A 23,274-nucleotide genomic window follows, 5' to 3' on the forward strand; every position below is an offset into this window, starting at 1 on the left:
TACAGGAACGCCTAGCTCTTTAATGACGATCACCTTGATTTAGATATGCTAATTTTCATAATTAAATAGTATGCATTTCTTTTGAAGAAAATCTATATTTTTATGATACATTTGAAGTTGATATAGTTGTATGAGTGTCTCTGGTGTGAATGAACCATCGATTACTGTATTTTCATCTTAGTATGCCCAGTACATTAATTCATCTCATTTTTTAGTTATACTTGTACAGCGTGAGACGACGTATATACCAAGAAATATTTAAAACATACGCATAAAAAAAAGGCATGTATATCATGATGATCACGCAAGAAACCCAAGTTTTTCTCCATTTTTCTTGGCTATTCGAATCAATCCTTGCCTTTGTTTTCCGTCTGCTCCTATTGATTTGCAAAACTCCGTTATTACCTGAACATGCTACCAAAAATTACCATTGTGGCTGAACCCAGTTTTGCATAGATTAAACCATATATAAGGCAATGATTTTCAGGAAAAAAAAATTAGAATTATTACATCTAGACACGTCTTCTAATAATAATCTACGCTATCTGATAAAGAGGAATGTAGAATTATTAATTCATGACATAATGGTATTATTTAATTAAAAAATCTAAAAATTTATTTAAATTCTAAAATAACAAGAAACTTATCTAATCGAAAAATTAATCATAAAAAATCTTGTAGAAATAATCTTTAAAATTCTTAATTTTGATATAACTGTTGATATTAAAAAAATATTTTTAAATGAACACTGATAATGATAACTTTTTACACCAGATAATTCAAGTCTGAATTTCTTCAAATACCAACTTTTTAAGCCAGGAAAAAACGTTTTTAATTTGGAGTACCTGGGAGTGTAGAGCAATGGCTTTGCCTCTTAGCTGATTGAACCTCTTCTTCCCGATAACGTTACGCGCCACCACGACTATTGGAGCAAACAGGCCCTTCCCTTCATTTACATTCCTCATCATTGGCCGCAATCGAAAGGGCGGCGGCGCCACTCTCACATGGGCCGCCGACGCCTTAGACTGCAAGATGGCGTGGTCTTCCCCGGCAATGGAGATTCCCCAGCTTCCAAGAAAAGCAGAAGCACTACAAATTGAACAGGAGGCCATTGAAGAAGAAGAACAACAACAATAAGCTAGCAACTGCTTGATTCCCCTTGGAGAAGAAATCTTGTGTTGGAGTATTTTTGTGGAGTTTATTTGATACAACATAGCCTAAGTGGACGGACTATAGTAGTTCCAGTGTGAAGCTGTGAGCCTTTGGTTTTTTACGAGATTGGGTGTCTCATTCGGAGCCACAACTGGTTGCCTTTAGATTTTTCTTTTCCTTTTATATATATATATATATATATATATATATATATATATATATATATTAATTAGTTTATTTATTTAAGGTTCCACACACACACATACGTATTATTAGTTTATAATAACAATTATACTATTATGAAACCTATCAAATTATGTGATTTCATTTTTTTTTTTTACTTTGTAACATGTAGCTATAAGCATTTTTGCAGTCATCCAATTTTTCATGCAACACATAATTGTATTATAATATTTTACTTCATTTGCCAATATAGTTATAATTTTATTAAACATATTACTATATATATCGTACTCACTGGTTTTTTTCGTGAATGATATGATAGATTATAAATAATATAAAGATGATAAATCAATATTTAAGATAACAGAAAAGATGTATTATCCTTCAAAGGTTCTAGTTGATGGAGTAGATAAGTGTTTGGTCAATGATAGTAAGTTCGATTATCATGCTAACACAGTATAAGGTGAGCATGTCACACATGATTTTTTCATTTCAGTTTACCCTAGCTAGTATGGTTTGTTGGTTGTTGGACATTGATGCTGGGTTTGATGAGGAAAAAGGTTGCTCGATCTAGTGTTGGTGCTGTGATAAGGGATCATTGAAGTTTTGTTAGAGCTGCGTATGCTAGTGGTATTCGTAGCCCGTGTTCTGTTATATCTACCGAGCTCTTCGTTATTCAACATGGTCTTCGATTTGCGGCGTTCACGTGCATGCTTTGATCAGGCAGGGCCGTGCTTATTAAGAGTCCTAAGAGTCCACTGACTCAGGCCCATATTTTTTTAGGGCCCAAAAATGTTAAAAAAAATTTATTATATATAAAAAAAAAGTTTTTTTTTAAATTTATAAATATTAAAATTTAAAGAATCCATAAAATATAAAATAAAAGTCTGTAAAATTTCTTTTCACCGCTCCACGCTTCTACCCTTCGTCTTCGGTTTTCTAAATCTTCGACTCCACTCTCCAGCATCAATTGCTCACGAACCTCATCCTTGTAAGTGTATTAATGTTATGTACAGTAATAATTTGAAGTCAAAACTGTATGATTCACTCTCCTCACCCTTCGGTTTTTTATATTCATTTTTTTAGATATAATTTTTTTGGTGATGTTTTGTCAAGCAATTGGGTCTTTGTTGTTTGTTGTTGATTTGTGCTTCAAAAGATGTGAACCAGATATTGTGTGGTGGATAAGGTGATTACGTAATTGTTCATGTAGGTTTTCTAGAAGACAATAAACTTCCTGTTTCTAAGTTTATTTTCTTAATGTTTATGTAGGTTCTGAGAAAACCACAGCTATCGTAAACATAATTGGTTGTTGAGGATGTCTACAATAATTAAGAATTTGATGCTGAAGGGAGAGCATAAGATATTTCTGATTGAGTCTTGCTTCTTGTTGTGTTGGGTTTTCGATAAAAAGAAATTTGAAATGGAGGCCTTCTCAGATAAAAAAACGCATTGCATTAGTATAGTGGCACGTTTTGCTCACCTTGTGTCAAATTGTCCCTGAAATTGGTTTGTTTATACAAAATGGATGAAAAATAATTTATAAGATCTTGTCTAAACCAAAACATTTGGGAATTTGATTTTGAAACCCTCTGCCACCAAGTTAGTTCTATTTAGGTGAAGTGGCATGTATTATCATTGATCCAAACATATTCAGCTAGGGTCAACAGAAGCACCTTTAATGATGGCAAGGGTATGAATTTTTCCCATTGGTAATGCCATCTCACTTCTACCAATTCATGAGTTCCAGAATCGGTCTTTTCTGTTTCATATTAACCATATTATTTGTTTATCATTATTACTCATCCGTTTGTAGGAGTATGTAATGAATATAACCCGAGTTTTTGCTGTTATTGATATTATTTATCTATTCGTTTCTTTTATTTTCTGATGTTTCTCTCTTTATCTTTCTTTAACATATTGGTCTTGATGCAGTCTGTTCTTTATTTTTTGGAATTCTTAGGTTAATCATGCCTCCTAAGTACATGTCTGGGTCTCAAAAAAGAAAAAGAAAGCTAAAGATTGAAGAAATGATTCAAAGTCAAGCCGGAGATATCAACAAGTACTTTGTTTCAAACAAAAACATAGTTGCTGAGGTTGAAGACACGGTTGATAATTCAATCAGTGTTTTTATAACCGGACCGTTAATCGAACCGGTCAAGCCTTAAAAAATGGTTCAACCGGTTCAACCGGTTCGACCGGACGGTCGAACCGGATCAATAAAATTAATATTTTATTTATTTTATATAATATATAAAATAGTAAAATATTGATTATTTATATTTTTATAGTTTTTATTTAATTTTTAAGATGAAAATTACAACAAATATCAAAATAAACATCACTTTTCAAATTCAAAAATCCAAATTACACATAACATGTAACTAAATAGTGATGACCAAGTTTAAGTGCCCAAGTAAACATCAAGATTAATTATAAAAAAAGTAGTAAACATCAAGTTTCTTATTAAAAAAAGTAACCAAATAGAGATGACCAAGTTTAAGTGTCCAAGTAAACATCAAGATTAATTATAAAAAAAGTAGTAAACATCAAGTTTCTTATAAAAAAAAAAAGTGTCTAGTCAAAACCGTCGCTATTTAGCGACGGTTTGAAAAAAACCGTCGCTAAATAGCGACAGTTATTCTTAACCGTTGCTATATAGCGACGGATTTTGAAATAACCGTCGCCGATCTCTGGGCAATTTTTTTTATAATTTCACAGACCCGGCCGGTTCCTGAAGACCGGCCGGTGTCCGGTTTTCCCGGTTGAACCGGATTTTAACCGGTTTTTTTCGGTTAAACCCGTTTTCCGGGTTTTTATTTATGTCCGGACCGGTCTGGAGACCGGTTCGCGGTTGAACCGGTCCAACTGGCCGGTCCGGTCCGGTTTTGAAAACATTGAATTCAATTAGCAGAGAACAAGATAATGAATTGGATGAGAATGAGATTGATACTACAAAAGTCATTGAGTCTGTCAATGTGGATGTATTCAATGATCATGAGAAAGATGAAGAGTTTGTTCAATCTGAGAACTTGAATCAGGAAACTTGGTCTGATGATCCGGCAAAGTGGGACAACATTGATCAAAAAGTTAGAATTTTTTTAGTAGAAAGAGGTCCGAATAGAGATGTCATAAATGTGTTTCCTAAAGATAGCGCTAACAGGCATTTCAATGTGTCACATTATAAGAGAATTTTGCCAAACAGGGAGGAAAGTGATAGAAGATGGCTATTATATTCAGTTTCTTGTAACAAGATTTTTTGTTTTTGCTGTAAGTTATTCAAGAAGCAAGTCACCAATACTGGATATGGTCAGTTAGCTAATGAAGGATACAATGATTGGCATAATTTGAGTCGATGTCTTGCAAATCATGAAGCGAGTAAGGAGCATATGGAGTGTATGACAAATTGGCTTCAATTGGAAAGAATATTGAAGACAAATAAAGTGATTGATGCAGGAGTACAAGTACAAATTAATAAAGAAAGAGAGCATTGGAAACAAGTGTTACAGAGGATAATCGCAGTTGTTCAACGATTGGCGAAAAATAACTTAGCATTTCGAGGAAGTTGTGAAAAACTTTATGTTGAAAACAATGGTTTGTTTCTGCAAATGATTGAAATGATTGCAGAGTTTGATCCAGTAATGAAAGAGCACCTCCGACGGATTAAAGATCATGAGACTTATACTACATATCTTGGTTGCAGAATTCAAAATGAGTTGATACAGATGTTGGCAAGCGAGGTAAGAAAAACAATACTTGCAAAGGTAAGAGAAGCAAAATATTTTTCGATCATATTAGATTGTACTCCTGATATCAGTCACAAAGAGCAAATGTCCATTGTCATACGATGTTTAAATGATTCAAAAAATTTCACAAAAGTAGAAGAATATTGGGTGCAATTTTTAGATGTTGATGATACTTCGGGACTTGGGCTTTTTATGCATCTTAAAAATGCTTTAGTCAATCTTGAGCTTGATATTGATGATATTAGAGGTCAATGATATGATAATGGATCTAATATGAAAGGTAGGCATAAAGGTGTACAAAAAAGGTTACTTGAAATGAATCCCAGAGCCTTTTATACTCCTTGTGGTTGTCATAGTCTCAATTTAGCTTTGTGTGATATGGCGAATTGTTGTCCTAAGGCTATGTCATTTTTTGGAGTAATACAACGGATCTATACATTGTTCTCTTCTTCTACCAAGCGGTGGAAGATTTTCAAAGATCACGTGAAGGGTTTGACAGTTAAGCCATTGTCACAAACACGATGGGAAAGTCATGTTGAGAGTGTTAAACCTATAAAAGAGCAAATTGCACAAATAAGAGATGCTTTGTGTTACGCCTTAAACGCATACAAATCTCGAGGATGAGATTAATGTTTTTAATGCTGTAACATATCCCAAAGTTTTTGTTTTGATGATACCAAAACTTGGATTAAAAATGTACTAATGTTTTATATTGAGGCATGCAGGAAATTAAGAACAGGTTACGTTCGGAAGATCCGACATTCGGTTCGGACGGTCCGAAATTGTGCAATTCAGAAGCAAAATAGAAGCTGTTCGGAAGCTGCGAGGAGAGCGTTCGGACGTTCCGAAGACGTGATCGGACGTTCCGAACACAAGCAATCAAATCACTTCAATGCGGAGACAAATTGATATGACTGATTGATCGAGTAAGATTTCGGACGCTACGAAGGACATGATCGGACGCTACGAAGTGTTGAAGATTTCAAATCTCTGGAAACGCGGGAATGTTCGGACGGTACGAACTTGAGTTCGGACCTTCCGAAGCTGTTCACACACTGTCTGAAAGAACTGTTCGGAAGATACGAAGTTTGATCGGTCCATCCGAAGCGCATGTTCGGACCCTACGAAGTCAAGAACGGACGATCCGAAGTCATCCCAAAATTACGGAAATTGATTTCAATCACATCGGACGTTCCGAAGCATAAACAGAAGATCCGAACCTTGGCGTCCAAGACTAGTATAAATAGGCCTTTGAGGATGCATTTTCAATCATCCCACTCCACTCTCTTGTCTCTTACAAAGCTTTCTACTATCTCTTGTGTGCGTTGATTAAAAGAGTTGTAATATCAAAAGAGTTGTAGAAAAAGAGTGAAAGTAATACTCTCGAGTGGGTTGTAAAGTTCGTGGCTATCCTTGGAGCCCTCAAGGCCAAGTAGACGCATCGAGGCGTGGTTGTAAAAGCTAGCTTGGAGCTCCTAAAGCCAAGTCGATATAGTGATACCTCGATCCTCATCGAGAAGGGGAGACGTAGACGATTCTTCGTCGAACTTCCATAAACATCTCTATCCCTCTTTACTTTACGCATTTACTTTACTACGCATTTATTTTACGCACTTACTTTACGCATTCATTTTATTTGTGATTGTCCCTCAAGTCTTCCGCTTGCAATTTTTGCAAACTCGTTTTAAAAACGCTAAAGGGCCTAAAAGAACCTATTCACCCCCCCTTTAGGTTCTTCAAGTGGTATCAGAGCAAGGTTTTTCAAAATCTTTTAAAATGGCCAATCTAGCAAGCGAGTATGCCCAAGGACAATCCACAAATCGTCCCCCTCTTTTCAATGGTACAAATTACGGATATTGGAAAAATAGAATATCTCTATACATCCAATCCGTCGATTACGACCTTTGAAAAATAACGGTGAAAGGTCCCTATATCCCCATGAAAACGGTGGATAATAAGGAAATTCCTAAGGGAATGGATGACTTCACCAAGGACGATATGAAACTTATCTCTCAAAATGCTAAAGCTATGAATATTCTTCATTGTTCTCTAGATATGAATGAATACAACCGAATCTCGGCTTGCACCTCCGCCAAAGAGATTTGGGACAAATTGGAGATTTGCCACGAGGGAACCAATCAAGTCAAAGAAACGAAGATAGACCTTCTCCAACTCAAGTACGAGACCTTTGAGATGGAACCCAAGGAGGATATCGACACCATGTTCCGGCGGCTCACCCAAATCATCAATGAGCTTGCCCAACTTGGTGAGAACTACCCAACTAAACAAGTGTGGAGGAGAGCCCTTCGAGCATTACCGGCGGAATGGGATGCAAAGCGCACGGCTATCATTGAATCCAACAAGGGAGATGCGGCATCCTACGACCTTGATCAACTTCATGGGACCCTAAAGACCCATGAACTTGAAGTATCTACCCGGAAGGAGACAAAGAAAGATGACGACAAAGTAAAGGCGAAAGGGATCGCCTTGACCAGTCAACTTGAAGATAGCGACGATGAAGAAATGGCACTCCTCACTAGAAAGTTCAAAAGATTCATGCGGAGTTCCAACTTCAACAAGAAAGACAAAAAGTTTGAGAAGGAAGTGACCTGCTACAACTGTCAACAAAAGGGTCACTATGCAAACGAGTGTCCCTCCAAGAAGAAGGCCGGCAAAGACAAGAAAAAGGCCCTTCTAGCCACGTGGAGCGACAGCGACAACGAAGAGGAGTCTACCCTATGCTTCATGGCGAAGGAAGATCATCTGACCGACTCGGATGACGACGAGGTACCCTCTTACGATGAATTACTCTCCGCTTACACTAGTATGTACAATAAGGCTAAGTCACTTAGAAATGAGAATAAGCAACTTAAAACTGAACTAGAAGCTAGGATGCATGACAACACTAAGCTCAAGACAAACCTAAGAGACTTAGAGAAAGCCTTCAACAAGTTCAATGTGAGTAGCGGTAAACTAGAAAACCTCTTGAGCATGCAAAGGTGTAACTTCGACAAAGGAGGTCTAGGATATGAAAAGAAATCAGTCAACTTCGCTAGTCTTATCGCAAAGGCAAAACCAAGAACACCACCAACATGTACTTACTGTTGTAAGATAGGCCACATAAGACCTAAATGCAAGAAACTTAGACACCAACACAACAAGAATAGTTATTGGAAATGGATCCCCAAATCCCCAACTACTACTAACCCCAAAGGACCCAAAGAAACGGGTACCAACTATCAAACTGTATCTCAACCTTGTAGGGACAAAGGGGAGACAAGTCATCGAGCACTTGGTATCTTGACAGTGGATGCTCTCGACACATGACGGGAGAAAAGAAGCTGCTACAATCCATTCGACCAAAAGAAAAAGGATCGGTGACCTTCGGAGACAACAGCAAAGGGATCATAGAAGGCATCGGCTCAATAGGTATATCTAACTCTACTATTATTGATGATGTACTTCTTGTGAAAGGGCTTAAACATAACCTCCTAAGCATTAGTCAATTGTGCGATAGGGGTTATGAAGTCAAATTCACACCACACGATTGCACTGTATCACTCACAACTGACAAAACCATTAGTTTCAAAGGTTATAGAAGTGAAAATGTTTACAAGGTCGATTTAAAGATTTCATCTTTTTCAAAAATAAAAAGCCTTGTAACATTAAATGTTGATGACAACATTCTTTGGCATAGACGACTTGGTCATGTTGGGATGAGCACCATAGAAAAACTTTTAAAACTTGACCTAGTTTCCGGAATGCCAAAGCTGAATTTAAAATTAGATTCTTTTTGTGATGCTTGTCAACTTGGTAAACACACAAAGGAATCTTTTAAAAATAAAAATTTTGTATCCACTTCTATGCCCCTTGAATTACTTCACCTAGATTTATGTGGTCCCTCGAGGACAACTAGTCTAGGAGGAAAATCTTATGCTTTTGTCATTGTAGATGATTTTTCACGTTTTACTTGGACATTGTTTTTAGCCCACAAAAATGATGCCTTTGATCATTTCAAAATTTTTGTCAAAAAGGTTGAAAATGAGAAAAATCTTTTGATCAAACAAATCCGTAGTGACCACGGAACGGAATTTCAAAATGAAAATTTTTCAATTTTTTGTCAAAGCAAAGGCATTGGTCACAATTTTTCTTGTCCTAGAACTCCTCAACAAAACGGTGTCGTTGAGAGGAAGAATAGGACCCTAGTAGAGATTGCAAGGACCATGCTATGTGAGCATTCTCTACCAAAATATTTTTGGGCTGAAGCAATGAGTTCTGCTTGTTACATCATCAATCGCGTATCAATAAGGCCAATTCTCAAGAAAACTCCATACGAACTATGGAGAGGGAGAAAGCCTAACATTTCTTACTTCCGCGCTTTTGGATCAAAATGCTTCATCCACAACAATGGTAAGGACAACCTGGGTAAGTTCGATGCTAAATCGGACAAAGGTATCTTTCTTGGTTACTCTACTTCTAGCAAAGCATATAGAGTCTTTAATAAACGTACTTTACTAGTTGAAGAATCTATTCATGTCATATTTGATGAAACTAACCCTTGCTTGCCTAGAACTGTTGTTTCTGATGATGATGATATAGATATCCTTGGCAAAAAGTTGGAGTCCACAAGCCTAGATAATGTTCCTAAAGATCAAGAGGACGCACCTCTTCCGAAAGAGTGGACTACACACAAGGATCATCCCATGGACCTCATCATTGGTAGCCCATCGAAGGGAGTATCTACTCGCTCTTCTAATATGTGCAATTATCTTGCTTTTCTTTCTCACATAGAGCCTAAGAACATAGAAGAAGCTTTACTTGATGATTCTTGGATTATTGCTATGCAAGATGAACTAAATGAATTTAGAAGGAATAAAGTTTGGAATCTTGTACCTAGACCCACTGATAGACCTGTCATAGGAACTAAATGGGTATTTAGGAACAAGTTAGATGAGCATGGTACAATCACTAGAAATAAAGCTAGGCTAGTAGCTAAAGGATATAGTCAAGAAGAGGGAATTGATTATGATGAGACTTATGCCCCTGTTGCTAGACTAGAATCCATTCGCATGCTACTTGCTTTTGCTTGCTCTAGAGACTTTAAATTGTTTCAAATGGATGTTAAAAGTGCTTTTCTTAATGGTGATTTGAAAGAAGAAGTGTATGTTGAGCAACCTATTGGTTTTGAAGATGTGCACTTATCTGATTATGTGTATAAACTTGATAAGGCTTTGTATGGTTTGAAACAAGCTCCTAGAGCTTGGTATGAGAAATTATCTACCTTTTTGCTGTCTAATGGTTTTTGTAGGGGTAAAGTTGATATTACCTTATTTACCTTGACTAAAAATAATGATTTGCTGATAGTACAAATATATGTAGATGATATTATTTTTGGTGCTACTAATGAACACTTGTGTAGAGATTTTTCTAAGCTTATGCAGGATCACTTTGAGATGAGCATGATGGGCGAACTCAACTACTTCCTTGGTCTCCAAATCAAGCAATGCAAGGATGGTTTCTTTGTCAACCAAGGGAAGTACATCAAGGAGATGCTAAAAAAGTTTGGGATGGAGTCTTCCAAAGCCTCATCCACACCTATGAGCACGACAGTCAGACTCGACAAAGATGAGGGAGGTAAACCTGTTGACCAAAAGTTATTTCGTAGCATGATTGGCTCCCTACTCTATGCGACTGCTAGTAGACCTGACATTATGTTTAGTGTTTGCTTGTGTGCACGATTTCAATCATGTCCAAAGGAATCACACTTATTCGCCTTAAAACGCATTTTCAAATATCTTTCAAATACTCCAAATCTCGGATTATGGTATTCTAAGAACTCATTTTTCGATTTAAAAGCTTACTGTGATGCCGACTTTGGAGGATATAAGGTGGATAGAAAGAGCACTAGTGGAACTTGTTTCTTTTTGGGAAATTGCTTGGTGTCATGGTTTTCTAAAAAGCAAAACTGTGTTGCACTTTCAACGACCGAGGCCGAGTATATGGCTGCCGGTAGTTGTTGTGCACAAATTCTTTGGATGAAGTATCAATTACTCGACTATGGTGTTACTTTTTCAAAAATTCCAATCTTTTGTGATAATACAAGCACCATATGTCTAACAAAGAATCCAGTTCAACATTCTCGTACTAAACATATTGACATTCGACATCATTTCATTCGTGATCACATTGAGCAAAATGATGTTGAACTTCACTATGTTGACACCAAGAATCAAATTGCTGATATTTTTACAAAACCACTAGATGAATCTACTTTTACTCGTTTGCGTGGTGAACTTGGCATGATTGAGTTGTAAACACTAGTCGAATACTCTCGTACATATTTGTTAAATTGAGGGGGAGTATTATTAATGTGAGCATTATAATGTCGGATAATACAAATTAATTGTATTTATCCATAATTATGGCTCAACATTCATTTATGTGCTAAATATTTTTTTTTTCTTGGTGTTCCTCATCTTGGCAGAGTCGCGGGATGCGGATTCTTAGCTTATGTTTTTGTTATTTTTTATTTTATCTTTATGCATCATTGTATAAAAGACTTGCATTTATTAGTGGATATTTTACCTGTTTATTTGTCTCTCTTTATGCTTATGTCTTTTTGCTTATCACAAAAAGGGGGAGAATTTATTTGGTTAAAATTGCTTTTAAATGGTTATTAAATAAATTCGCCTTAATTCAACCTCTTAGACTTGTTATTTGATTAAGGGGGAGTTATTTAATAACAATTCGATTATGTTGATTATTGTTATCTCAATTTTTAACCAAGTTTTGTGATCATCAAAAAGGGGGAGATTGTTACGCCTTAAACGCATACAAATCTCGAGGATGAGATTAATGTTTTTAATGCTGTAACATATCCCAAAGTTTTTGTTTTGATGATACCAAAACTTGGATTAAAAATGTACTAATGTTTTATATTGAGGCATGCAGGAAATTAAGAACAGGTTACGTTCGGAAGATCCGACATTCGGTTCGGACGGTCCGAAATTGTGCAATTCAGAAGCAAAATAGAAGCTGTTCGGAAGCTGCGAGGAGAGCGTTCGGACGTTCCGAAGACGTGATCGGACGTTCCGAACACAAGCAATCAAATCACTTCAATGCGGAGACAAATTGATATGACTGATTGATCGAGTAAGATTTCGGACGCTACGAAGGACATGATCGGACGCTACGAAGTGTTGAAGATTTCAAATCTCTGGAAACGCGGGAATGTTCGGACGGTACGAACTTGAGTTCGGACCTTCCGAAGCTGTTCACACACTGTCTGAAAGAACTGTTCGGAAGATACGAAGTTTGATCGGTCCATCCGAAGCGCATGTTCGGACCCTACGAAGTCAAGAACGGACGATCCGAAGTCATCCCAAAATTACGGAAATTGATTTCAATCACATCGGACGTTCCGAAGCATAAACAGAAGATCCGAACCTTGGCGTCCAAGACTAGTATAAATAGGCCTTTGAGGATGCATTTTCAATCATCCCACTCCACTCTCTTGTCTCTTACAAAGCTTTCTACTATCTCTTGTGTGCGTTGATTAAAAGAGTTGTAATATCAAAAGAGTTGTAGAAAAAGAGTGAAAGTAATACTCTCGAGTGGGTTGTAAAGTTCGTGGCTATCCTTGGAGCCCTCAAGGCCAAGTAGACGCATCGAGGCGTGGTTGTAAAAGCTAGCTTGGAGCTCCTAAAGCCAAGTCGATATAGTGATACCTCGATCCTCATCGAGAAGGGGAGACGTAGACGATTCTTCGTCGAACTTCCATAAACATCTCTATCCCTCTTTACTTTACGCATTTACTTTACTACGCATTTATTTTACGCACTTACTTTACGCATTCATTTTATTTGTGATTGTCCCTCAAGTCTTCCGCTTGCAATTTTTGCAAACTCGTTTTAAAAACGCTAAAGGGCCTAAAAGAACCTATTCACCCCCCCTTTAGGTTCTTCACTTTGTATGACTTGGCAAATGATAGTGAAGATCCCAAAACGAAGAGTGAAGCTGAGTCCTTAGCGTTATATGAACTTGAGAATTTTGAATTCTTGCTTGGTGTGGTAATTTGGTACAAATTGTTGCATGCTATCAACACTGTGAGCAAATTTCTTCAATCTGAAAATATGGATATTGATGTTGCTATCAAACTTTTACGAGGAATTGTTTTATTTCTTGAAGAATTTAGAGAAGATGGTTACGATAAGGCCATGGTTGAAGCTAAAGAAATGGCATGTGAGATGGGTATTGAAGCTGTATTTCGAGAGAAACGTGTTATTCGAAGAAAGAAACAATTTGGTGAAAGTAACAGTGAAGAAGTGATACAGTCAGCTGCAGAATCTTTTCGAATTAACTACTTTCTCTTTATAATCGATCAAGCTCGTTCTTCTATGAAAGCTCGATTTGAACAGTTTCAAAAATATGAAGAAACATTTGGTTTTTTGTTCAATCTAGAGAGGTTACAACATGCAGACGATGAAACTTTGTTGGGGTCTTGCAAAAATCTTGAAAATTCTTTGACTCATAAGGGTTGTTCTGATATTAATGGGGATGATCTATTTTCGGAGTTGACATTCTTGCGGTGCTCATTACCAAGAGAAGCAAAATCGGCCATTGATGTAGTGAATTACTTAAAGAAAATGGATGGATGTTTTCCAAATGCTCATATTGCTTATAAAATCTTGTTGACTGTCCCGGTCACAGTAGCAAGTGCAGAGCGAAGTTTCTCAAAGTTAAAGCTCATCAAAACTTTTCTCCGATCAACCATGTCACAAGAAAGATTGAATGGATTAGCTATGTTATCGATTGAGAAAGAAATTGCTGAACAACTTGATTATACAGACTTGATTAGTATTTTTAGCTCTAAAACTGTTAGGCGGGTTGTTTTTTAGTGATCATTTTGCACATGTTTGATATTTTTATTCATTTAGATTTTTATATTGCCTTTAACGTATTGATTTAATTTGAAAAATTGCTACGGAACTAAAAAAAATATGCATACGCATTATGATTCAGAGGCCTCTTTTTAAAAGTTAGACTCAGGCCCAAATATTGTTAGGATCGGCCCTGTGATCAGGTTTTGGTTTCATCGGATTCTTCCATGGCCGTCCAGGCAATGACTTCTACCATGGAAAATCGAAACCCTAGTGGCTCATTGTATCACTCAATTTGCTCTTTCTAACCATTATCCGAAGTCTTGGATTGAAGGTGTTTTTCTTACTTAGGGATGATATATGATATATTATCTTCGTCTAAAAAAATAGAATAATAGAAATATGACATATCTTTAATATGGAGAATACTAATTTACTCATGTTAATACATTTTTTTTAAATATATTTTATTGATATGGATTGGAGATAAAAAGGGTTGAGATTCGAAGTTTCCTAATATATAATAATATAATAATTCTTTTACAATTAATTTTTTTTATACACGTAAAGAAAGATTTGCAGAAAAATAAATAAATAAATAAATAAAAGAGAATGAAACGAAAAGAAAGATTTCTCAAAAAATAAAGAAAGAAACAAAAAATGAAATGTGGAAGAATTATTATATATTATATAATAGGAAACGAAAAGAAAGATTGAAAGATTTCTCCGAAAAATAAATAAAGAAAAGAAAAAGAAATATAAAAGAATTATTAGATTATTATTATATATAATATATAATAGGAAAGTTCGAATCTCAACCCTTTTATCTCCCATCCCGCATTTCCATTCTCACGCTAAGTCGCGAACCTTTTGCTCTCTCGTATCGTTCACTCCCTTCTGCAGTTGGCTTTCTGGGCACAGCTGACCCCCAATACCCAATTCGTTCAAATCCTCCATTTCGGGTACAGATTCCTCAAGATTACATATGGATTCAGATAAGGGGAAGCTGTTTATTGGAGGGATCTCGTGGGAGACGGACGAGGAGAAGCTGACGGAGTACTTTCAACGCTACGGAGAAGTGCTGCAGACCGCGGTAATGAGAGACAAGTTATCTGGAAAGCCGAGGGGCTTCGGTTTCGTTGTATTTGCGGATCCAGACATTCTTGATAGAGTTCTTCAGGATAGGCATGTAATTGATGGTCGCACGGTATGATAGTACAAAAGATGTCTATATATATATGAGATTGTCGCGTGACTGTCTTGCATTTATGATGGCATTTGGCTGAGTTAATTTTAATCGCAACTATTGCAAAATTTGTCAGTGTGTTTCTTTGAGCTTCCTGGTGTGTGTGTCTGGGCATGAAATATTACTTCTGTTTAGAATTGGGTTTGATTATTACTTTTATTTGTGAATCGTTTTCTTGAGACCCCATTATATATTATCTTTTCCAGTAGTTTTAGATTTTTATTATTTTTGTAGCATGCCGACATCGAATATATTCTTGAGCGGCTGGAAATCCGAGGTGTCATTCTGATTATTTGCTATATGAAATGTCTTAAACCTTGGTTTAAATGTCTTTGTATATTTTTTTTGTATCTTTTAGTTTTCTTTACCTCAGGTTACACATTCATTGTTTGTGTAGTTTTCCTGGAGAAGAATGTGTAAGTTGTGATTTCCTTTTTCTTTAGGCGCCATAGTATGTAGTGAGGTAGTTCTAAAATGAGTGACAAGTAATGGGAGAGGGAGAGATGGTGGGAGGAATAGTGAGGTATTTTACTGACCTTAGAATTCATTTATTTTTAAATTTATCGATACAGTGAGAATCTATATAAAACATATATTTCATTGTTGATTTCCTTTTGTATGTGTGCTTATTTCGTTAGATTGATCAGGCTGTAAAAATGCCTCCTTGTGTAATATGTGATGTTGTTAACCGCAGGATTTTGTTCGTTTTCCTGACTAGGTTGAAGCTAAAAGAGCTTTATCAAGAGATCAACAAGTTTCTAAAGTTGGTGACCCTGGTGGTGCTAGAAATTCTGGACGTGGTGGAAGTATCAGGACCAAGAAGATATTTGTTGGTGGTTTGCCACCAACTCTGAGTGAGGATGGTTTTCGTCAATATTTTGAAGCTTATGGCATGGATAACTGATGTAGTAATACTGTATGATCAGCAAACCACTCGTCCTCGTGGATTCGGCTTCATTTCATTTGATTCTGAGGAAGCAGTAGATAGGGTTTTACACAAGACATTCCACGACTTAGATGGTAAGAAGGTGGAAGTTAAGCGTGCTCTTCCTAAAGATGCCAATGTTGGTGGGAGTGCACGATCTATGGGTGGTGGAACTGGTGGTAACAGAGGAGGACATCAAGGTTATGGGTCTTCCGTTGGTAATTCAAGCTCTTATAATGGTGGAATGGAGACTAAATACTTGCAGCTTCAAAATGCTGGTGGTGGGTATCCTTCTTATGGTTCGTCTGGATACAATGCCCTTGGGTATGTGTCTGGTAATGGCATGGGCTACAGCTATGGGAGTTATGGCGGTGCCAATCCAGGATATAGTGGTCCTGCTGGTGGAGGCTATGCAAATCTCAATGCTGGATATGGTAGTGGTCCACCAAATGCTTCAAGGAGTTCATGGGCTTCACAGGCTCCTACAGGATATGGCTATGGAAGCTCGCAATGGGCTGCTGCTGGCAGACCTGGAAGTGGTGGAGCTGCTATTGATCAGTCTTCAAGTGGTTCTACTGGATATGTGAATCAAGGTTATGGTTATGGTAGGTATGGAGGAAATGATGGAGGTTATGGAAACCAAGCTGCTTATGGGGGTGTTGGTGGGCGTCCAACAGGTGGCCCTAATGGTAATACTCCCACGAGAGATCTTCAAGCTGGTGCTGGCAGTTACTTGGGTGGTGTTTATGGTGATGGAAGTGGTAATTCAGGCTATGCAGAGTCGGGATGGCAATATAATCCATCGTCTATTTTGTCAACTTGGCCACGTGGTGACCAAGGTGGTTATGGGGGTAGTTATGGCAGTGCTTCAAATCGACAGGCTCAGCAGCAGTAGTTAATTCTATAGCTCATCTGTCCTTTATCGAGGCTCTTACACGTAAATACAGTCTCGTCTCTGGTGCCACAGTAGGTGGCACTTGCAAAATGACACACATTATGCGACTGATTGGATTGCTTAAATTTGTAAAATTGTTGTTGGTTTGTTCATATTTTGAGTTCATAATAAGTCTTCTTCAGGAGTAGAGTGTTTTTACCAGTTCTTTGCTAGCTTTTAGTTGTAGTTTAAATTTGGTTTGCCTATAGTTTTATTCACTACCTGTTCTGGCAACTATGGGCATTGTGTGTGAGATATTGTTAAAGTGAATGAAGTTTCCTTGACGTAGTATTATTGGAACAAATTACCTTGGGTGAACCCTTTAGTAGAAGGAATTCGGCTGTTTCTACCTCATTCTAGAATAGTTAGGCAGTGATGAAGATATTAATTATGGTTAGCACTCAACTGAATGTGTTTCCGTTTAGTAGTATGAAATCGGATGAATCGGTTTAGTATTCGATGGCGAATGTGGAGTATCATTTATCCAGCAGTAGACAAATTTTGGCAGTGGCATGATTTTCCCCGTGTATTTGACCTTGTGTTGTACATGAGTGTGGATGTTTGCGGGAAAAAGGTTGGTGGTGTCCACTCGAGCATATTGAATGGTGTTTTTAGCATGAATATGTTCTAGCAGGTTTGACACCATGAATATATTCTGAAGCAGAATTTGGTCCCGAAAGCCTTCCAAACTGAATTCCCATTCTTTCTTTTTACTTTTTGAGAATCCACGGTAAATTTTCATTAGCAAGATAATAAGTCAAAATGTACAAAGGAATAGCATCCTGAAAGTCAATATTACAATGTTTGAGTTAAGAATGCTGAGAGAAGTAATCGTACCACTGTCTTAGAATTTTTTCCCTTTTAGTTTTCCATTCCATTTGTCTTGCATAATGCAGAGTATTTTCTTTATGTTGTAGAATTTGTAAGGGCATAGGCATTGCTTTAGTCACGAGGAAGGGGAACGGTCAAAACGGTTTCTTGTATTTTGATAAATATTAGGTATTTGTGAGTTTGCTATTTATTAAATATTATTATCCAACAAATGTTTTTTTCCCATTAAAAAACCTGCCCACATCAGCAACATGTATTGTGATGTTATCTGCGATTTTAAAGGTTGAATATTGAGTTGGAACAAGAAATGTAGGATATTTGTATCATGGGAGAATATATATATATATATATATATAGATAGACACACTAAAAAAAGGTTATATTCTTCAAGATATCCTAGGCGACACATAGGACGATTCTCCTCCCTTTCTTCGTATTTCTCGCACAACAATAGGCTCAAAAACAACTGAAAATCAACCATGAATCCATCTCCCTCCCTTCAAACCAACGTATCTGAGTGTCTCTTACATACAAACATCGATTACCATGTTATTACAATATTCAACTTCTCTTTCCTCTCTGCCGCCGGATACCTGAAGATATTCTCCACCTCACCGTTTGTCATCGATATCCATCGTCACCTTCTGTCCAGAATCAATCCAGATATTAGCCCGGCTCGGATAAACCCGCATGGGAACCGAGTCCGAACTCTTGTCTCCATTTGGAAAAATCGACGACCTTGACCAGGACGACTACCGGGTGGCAGCTTACGAGGTGTTCTTCACAGCATGCCGATCATCCCCTGGATTCGGCGGCAAGAGCGCCCTCACCTACTATAGCTCTTCCGATGGCAGAGGTGACGAACATGGGTCTAGTCCTGGCTCCCCGGCCAAGACTCCTGGCGTGGGGATGGCCGTGACGAGCAGAGTGAAGAAGGCATTGGGGTTGAAAATGCTGAAGCGCTCGCCATCGTCGAGGCGCTCCAGCTCTTGCGGGTCTAACCCCTTGTCTCCGAGCTGGGCGGGTTCGAGTCCGAAGATGTCGTCAACGTTGCCATCGTCACCGGTGGCAAGACTCAGGCGGCCGATGACATCAGCAGAGATCATGAGGCAGCAAATGAAGGTGACGGAGCCGAGTGATAATAGGCTACGTAAAACGCTCATGAGGACCCTTGTTGGCCAAGTACGTATTGAAAATAATCTATCTATATATAGTAAAATTTTAGGACAAATTTAATTTTGTTTATTTGATATAGAACTAATAAAAATAATTTGTTCAAATATATAATTTTTAAAATAAAATTAATAAAATATAATGAATTTGGTGAATATTATATTTTACCTAAAATCAAAATGAATATGTGACGGCTATATATATTGTTAATGTTCTGTGAAGAAGGATAAATCAAATAATGAAATTGCATTTTTCCTTTATTATAAGTTGTTAATTTAAATTTTCCGAATTTTTAACGTTTTCCGATCAAAATGTCAATTGATGTCAAAAGGAACATATTTTTTTTTTAAAAAAAGATAATTTAATATTTTGGTAAATTTATAAAATATTTTATTATTATGTGTTGCTATTTTTTTAATAATCTTGATAATAAATTCAAAATAGGGTCATTGTCTGTTTTGTATTTTTTTTATTGCATTATTTCAAATTGTATTTTATGTCTTTGTTTTTTTCATTATCTAAAATTACAGTTTTAGCTTTTTCTTAATTTTTATAATTATAATTTGATCTCATTTAAATATAATGATTTCAAATTATAATATAATATTATTTTTATTTTAACATCAACTAACTGTATTGTAATGGTTTTAATTAAAAAAAAAAAAAACCCATTTTGTTGGTTGCAACTGATAACTATTTGCAAGCAACAAGAACACGATTCCATATATTTCAGAGACACAGAAGGAGGCACATGCACGTCGAAACAACTGAAGTTTTTTGGATGATTAATTCTCATTCGCTTTGTATTTCTTGATTTGATCAGATGGGCAGGCGTGCAGAGACGATAATTCTCCCCCTGGAACTGCTTCGCCACCTGAAACCATCTGAATTCAACGACGCTCAAGAATACCATCAATGGCAGAAACGTCAGCTAAAAATACTCGAGGCAGGACTCCTCCACCCCTCCATTCCACTTGAAAAATCCGACCCATTTGCTGCGAAATTCCGAGACATCATCCATTCTTGTGAAGCAAAGGCTTTAGACACTGGGAAGAATTCGGAAGCAATGCGAATACTCTGCAACAGTGTCGTTTCCTTGGCCTGGCGTAGCCCTGATGGTTCCACGACCGATGTGTGCCATTGGGCGGATGGATACCCACTCAATGTTCAAATCTATAAAGCCCTTCTCAGTTCGGTTTTCGATTTAAAAGAGGAGACAATGGTGCTCGATGAAGTTGATGAATTACTTGAGCTGATGAAGAAAACATGGTCTACTTTAGGGATCAACCGATCAATTCATAATCTGTGTTTCACTTGGGTGCTTTTCCAGCAGTATGTTGCAACTGGGCAGGTGGAACAGGATCTTCTTGGCGCGTCATTAGCCATGTTAACTGAAGTAGCCATTGATGCTAAACGGGTGGATAGAGATCCGGTTTATGTGCAGATGTTGGCAAATGTTTTGACCGCAATCAAGAAATGGTCTGAAAAGAGGTTGTTGGATTACCACGTGTGTTTCGACAGGGAAAATATTGGTGTAATGGAAAGCATTCTTCCTTTAGTTTTTTCAGCGACGAAGATATTGGAAGAAGATATTCCCTGTTATGTTTCTGTGGCTCAAGAGAAGGAAGGAGAAGTGGCTGATGAATCCACGGGGAATAGGGTTGACTGTTATATCCGTTCATCATTGCAGAATGCATTTGCCAAGGTTTGTTGAATCTTATATTTCTTGAATTTTACTAAAAATGTGCGGTTCTTCGTTTGATGACGATACCATTTAATTATGTCATTCACGAACAGATGCTCGTAAATGGGAGGAATCTAGAAGATAAAGATGGTGGGATGTTAACTAAACTGGCTAGTGAAACTGAAGAATTGGCTTGGAAAGAAAAGGATATCTTTAGTGATGTGCTCAAGAAATGGCATCCTATTGCTGCAGGAGTTGCTGCTGTGACCCTGCATACTTGCTACGGAACGTTGCTAAAGCAATACTTAACGGATGCATCCTCATTCAAGAACGAAACTGTGTTGGTACTGCAAAGGGCTGGGAAACTTGAGAAAGCCTTGGTACAAATGGCGGTTGAGGACTCAGTTGAATGTGAAGATGGAGGCAAAGCAATTGTAAGAGAAATGGTCCCGTTTGAAGTTGATTCTATTATAGTTAAACTGTTGAAACAGTGGATTCAAGAAAGGTTAAAGACAGGAAAGGAGCATCTCCAAAGAGCAAAAGAAACAGAAGTAAGCTCACTGGAATGATGAACTTAATAGATGATAAAAAAGTGCTAAAAAATCTTTAACATGTTATTATTTATTTTGCATTGCAGACATGGAATCCCATGTCCAAAACTGAGCCGTATGCTCATTCCGTCGTGGATCTAATCAGCTTTGCCCGGGAAGTTGTGAACAATTTGTTTCAAATACCAGTGAATGTGTCGCAGAATCTAGTTTGTGACCTTGTTGAAGGTTTAGAGCATCTCTTCCGAGATTACATAACGTTTGCTGCATCATGTGGTAATAAAGTTGCACCTCTTGCATGAATTTCGGTTGACTAACCTATAATCTTTGTAATTAAGTTACATATATAAATTCTTTTTCGTGTTTTCAGGAACAAAACAGAGTTATATCCCTACGCTTCCTCCATTAACACGATGCAACCTGGACTCGAAGTTCCGAAAACTGTGGAAAAGAGCAGCATGCAGTGTTGGAGTTGATGATCCGAACGACGGTTTGTTCAATGAAGGACATAATCCACGCCCTTCCACAAGCCGTGGAACACAACGCCTTTACATCCGTCTTAATACCTTACATTACCTTCTCTCACAGCTTCAGTCGCTCGAGAAATCCTTGTGTCTCTCACCAAAGATCACTCCTTCACCAAACAGCCGATTTGGAAATAGAAGACAGCCGGGCAGTTCCTATTTCGAACACAATCGATCTGCCATACAAGTAGCCTCTCAGCATGTGCTAGAAGTCGCTGCCTACCGTCTAATTTTCTTGGATTCAAACTCCTTTTTCTACAGAAGCCTATACGTTGGTGATGTTACAAATGCTCGTATTAAGCCAGCGTTAAGAATTCTAAAGCAGAATCTTACCCTTATGTGTGCAATAATTACCGATCGTGCTCAAGCGCTAGCTTTAAAAGAAGTAATGAAAGCTTCTTTTGAGGTTTGCCTCATGGTTTTGTTAGCTGGCGGCAGCTCCCGAACTTTTTCTAGGACAGATCATCCCATGATTGAGGAAGATTTACATAGCCTTAAACGGGTTTTTTGTACGTGCGGAGAAGGTTTGATCGACGAGGATATGGTCGAAAAGGAGTCACAGATAGTGGAAGGGGTGGTGGCATTGATGGGGCTGTCTACTGAGCAATTAGTGGAAGATTTCAGCACTGTGGCCCGTGAAGCAAGTGGGATTGGAGTTGTGAGTGATCGACAGAAGCTGCCGATGCCGCCAACCACAGGACGATGGAATAGGTCCGATCCCAATACGATATTGAGGGTACTTTGCTATAGAAATGATCCAGCTGCTAATCATTTCTTGAAAAGAACCTTCCAATTAGCAAAAAGGAGGGGCTCAATATAAATAAAAGGAAATTGAAATTTCCACACATAAAGAGGTTTCTTGTGGGATCGGATGAACCTTGAATTTGAAAAGATTTTACGTACTTTCTTGTGTTGTTATGCATAGACAAGGATATAACGAAACTTGCCTTACCTTCGTTTTCAGATTTCTTAGACGTAGTTGTATTTGTATCTAAACTTCGTTCACTTTACGTAAAATCTCATTCTATGCACAAAGAAACAGACAAATATGTCATTAAAAACTTGCTATAATATAATTTTCACCCACTTTCCATTTGACAAGGAAGCAGAACCCAAGTAAACGCAATCAGATATAACATTCAGGTTCAAAACATATTGCCAAAAGATCATTTTTTATAGTGTAACAAGATATGCAAATGTTCATGTTCCAAGCAGATAGCACTTGGACTCTCTTGAGGGGTACTAGCTAAAATTTCATTTTCCAAAAAAATAAATATAATTATAAAATGTTTATAATTTATTATATTGAGTACCAAAAACGGATATTTGGGACAACCATTCTTTTTAAAAAAAAATAACATCCACAAAGTGTATTTGAAACATACGACAGAATATAAAGTAACGATTGACCCATATTTGATGACAAAACACCCCAAAATAAGATAGATC

At 37.3% G+C, this 23,274-nt stretch overlaps 4 protein-coding genes and 1 pseudogene across 4 annotated transcripts; 4 read left to right on the forward strand and 1 right to left on the reverse strand.

The window, feature by feature from the left end:
- Positions 1-141: 141 nt before the first annotated feature.
- On the reverse strand, positions 142-1,298 carry LOC140811652 (protein PROTON GRADIENT REGULATION 5, chloroplastic-like). The gene is made up of 2 exons (XM_073169682.1): positions 846-1,298; positions 142-405 (listed from the first exon to the last, which is right to left on the reverse strand). The coding sequence occupies exons 1-2, from the start codon at positions 1,212-1,214 to the stop codon at positions 301-303; spliced, it is 474 nt and encodes a 157-aa protein (XP_073025783.1). The 5' UTR covers positions 1,215-1,298; the 3' UTR covers positions 142-300.
- Positions 1,299-1,707: 409 nt separating this feature from the next.
- Positions 1,708-5,336, forward strand: LOC140811309 (uncharacterized). The gene is made up of 4 exons (XM_073169172.1): positions 1,708-1,765; positions 2,452-2,524; positions 3,299-3,478; positions 4,250-5,336. Exons 1-4 carry the CDS (start codon positions 1,708-1,710, stop codon positions 5,334-5,336), a joined length of 1,398 nt encoding a protein of 465 aa, XP_073025273.1.
- Positions 5,337-13,213: 7,877 nt separating this feature from the next.
- LOC140811310 (uncharacterized) lies at positions 13,214-14,234 on the forward strand. The gene is made up of 2 exons (XM_073169173.1): positions 13,214-13,808; positions 14,164-14,234. The coding sequence occupies exons 1-2, from the start codon at positions 13,214-13,216 to the stop codon at positions 14,232-14,234; spliced, it is 666 nt and encodes a 221-aa protein (XP_073025274.1).
- Positions 14,235-14,777: 543 nt separating this feature from the next.
- LOC140812400 (heterogeneous nuclear ribonucleoprotein 1-like) lies at positions 14,778-17,227 on the forward strand (annotated as a pseudogene).
- Positions 17,228-18,301: 1,074 nt separating this feature from the next.
- On the forward strand, positions 18,302-22,864 carry LOC140813292 (protein unc-13 homolog). Its single transcript, XM_073171797.1, has 5 exons — positions 18,302-19,078; positions 19,893-20,774; positions 20,867-21,304; positions 21,391-21,577; positions 21,672-22,864. The coding sequence occupies exons 1-5, from the start codon at positions 18,587-18,589 to the stop codon at positions 22,643-22,645; spliced, it is 2,973 nt and encodes a 990-aa protein (XP_073027898.1). The 5' UTR covers positions 18,302-18,586; the 3' UTR covers positions 22,646-22,864.
- The last annotated feature ends 410 nt before the right edge of the window (positions 22,865-23,274 follow it).

This window comes from Primulina eburnea, chromosome 14, assembly GCF_022965805.1.
Source record: "Primulina eburnea isolate SZY01 chromosome 14, ASM2296580v1, whole genome shotgun sequence".
In the NCBI taxonomy this organism is placed as follows: domain Eukaryota; kingdom Viridiplantae; phylum Streptophyta; class Magnoliopsida; order Lamiales; family Gesneriaceae; genus Primulina; species Primulina eburnea.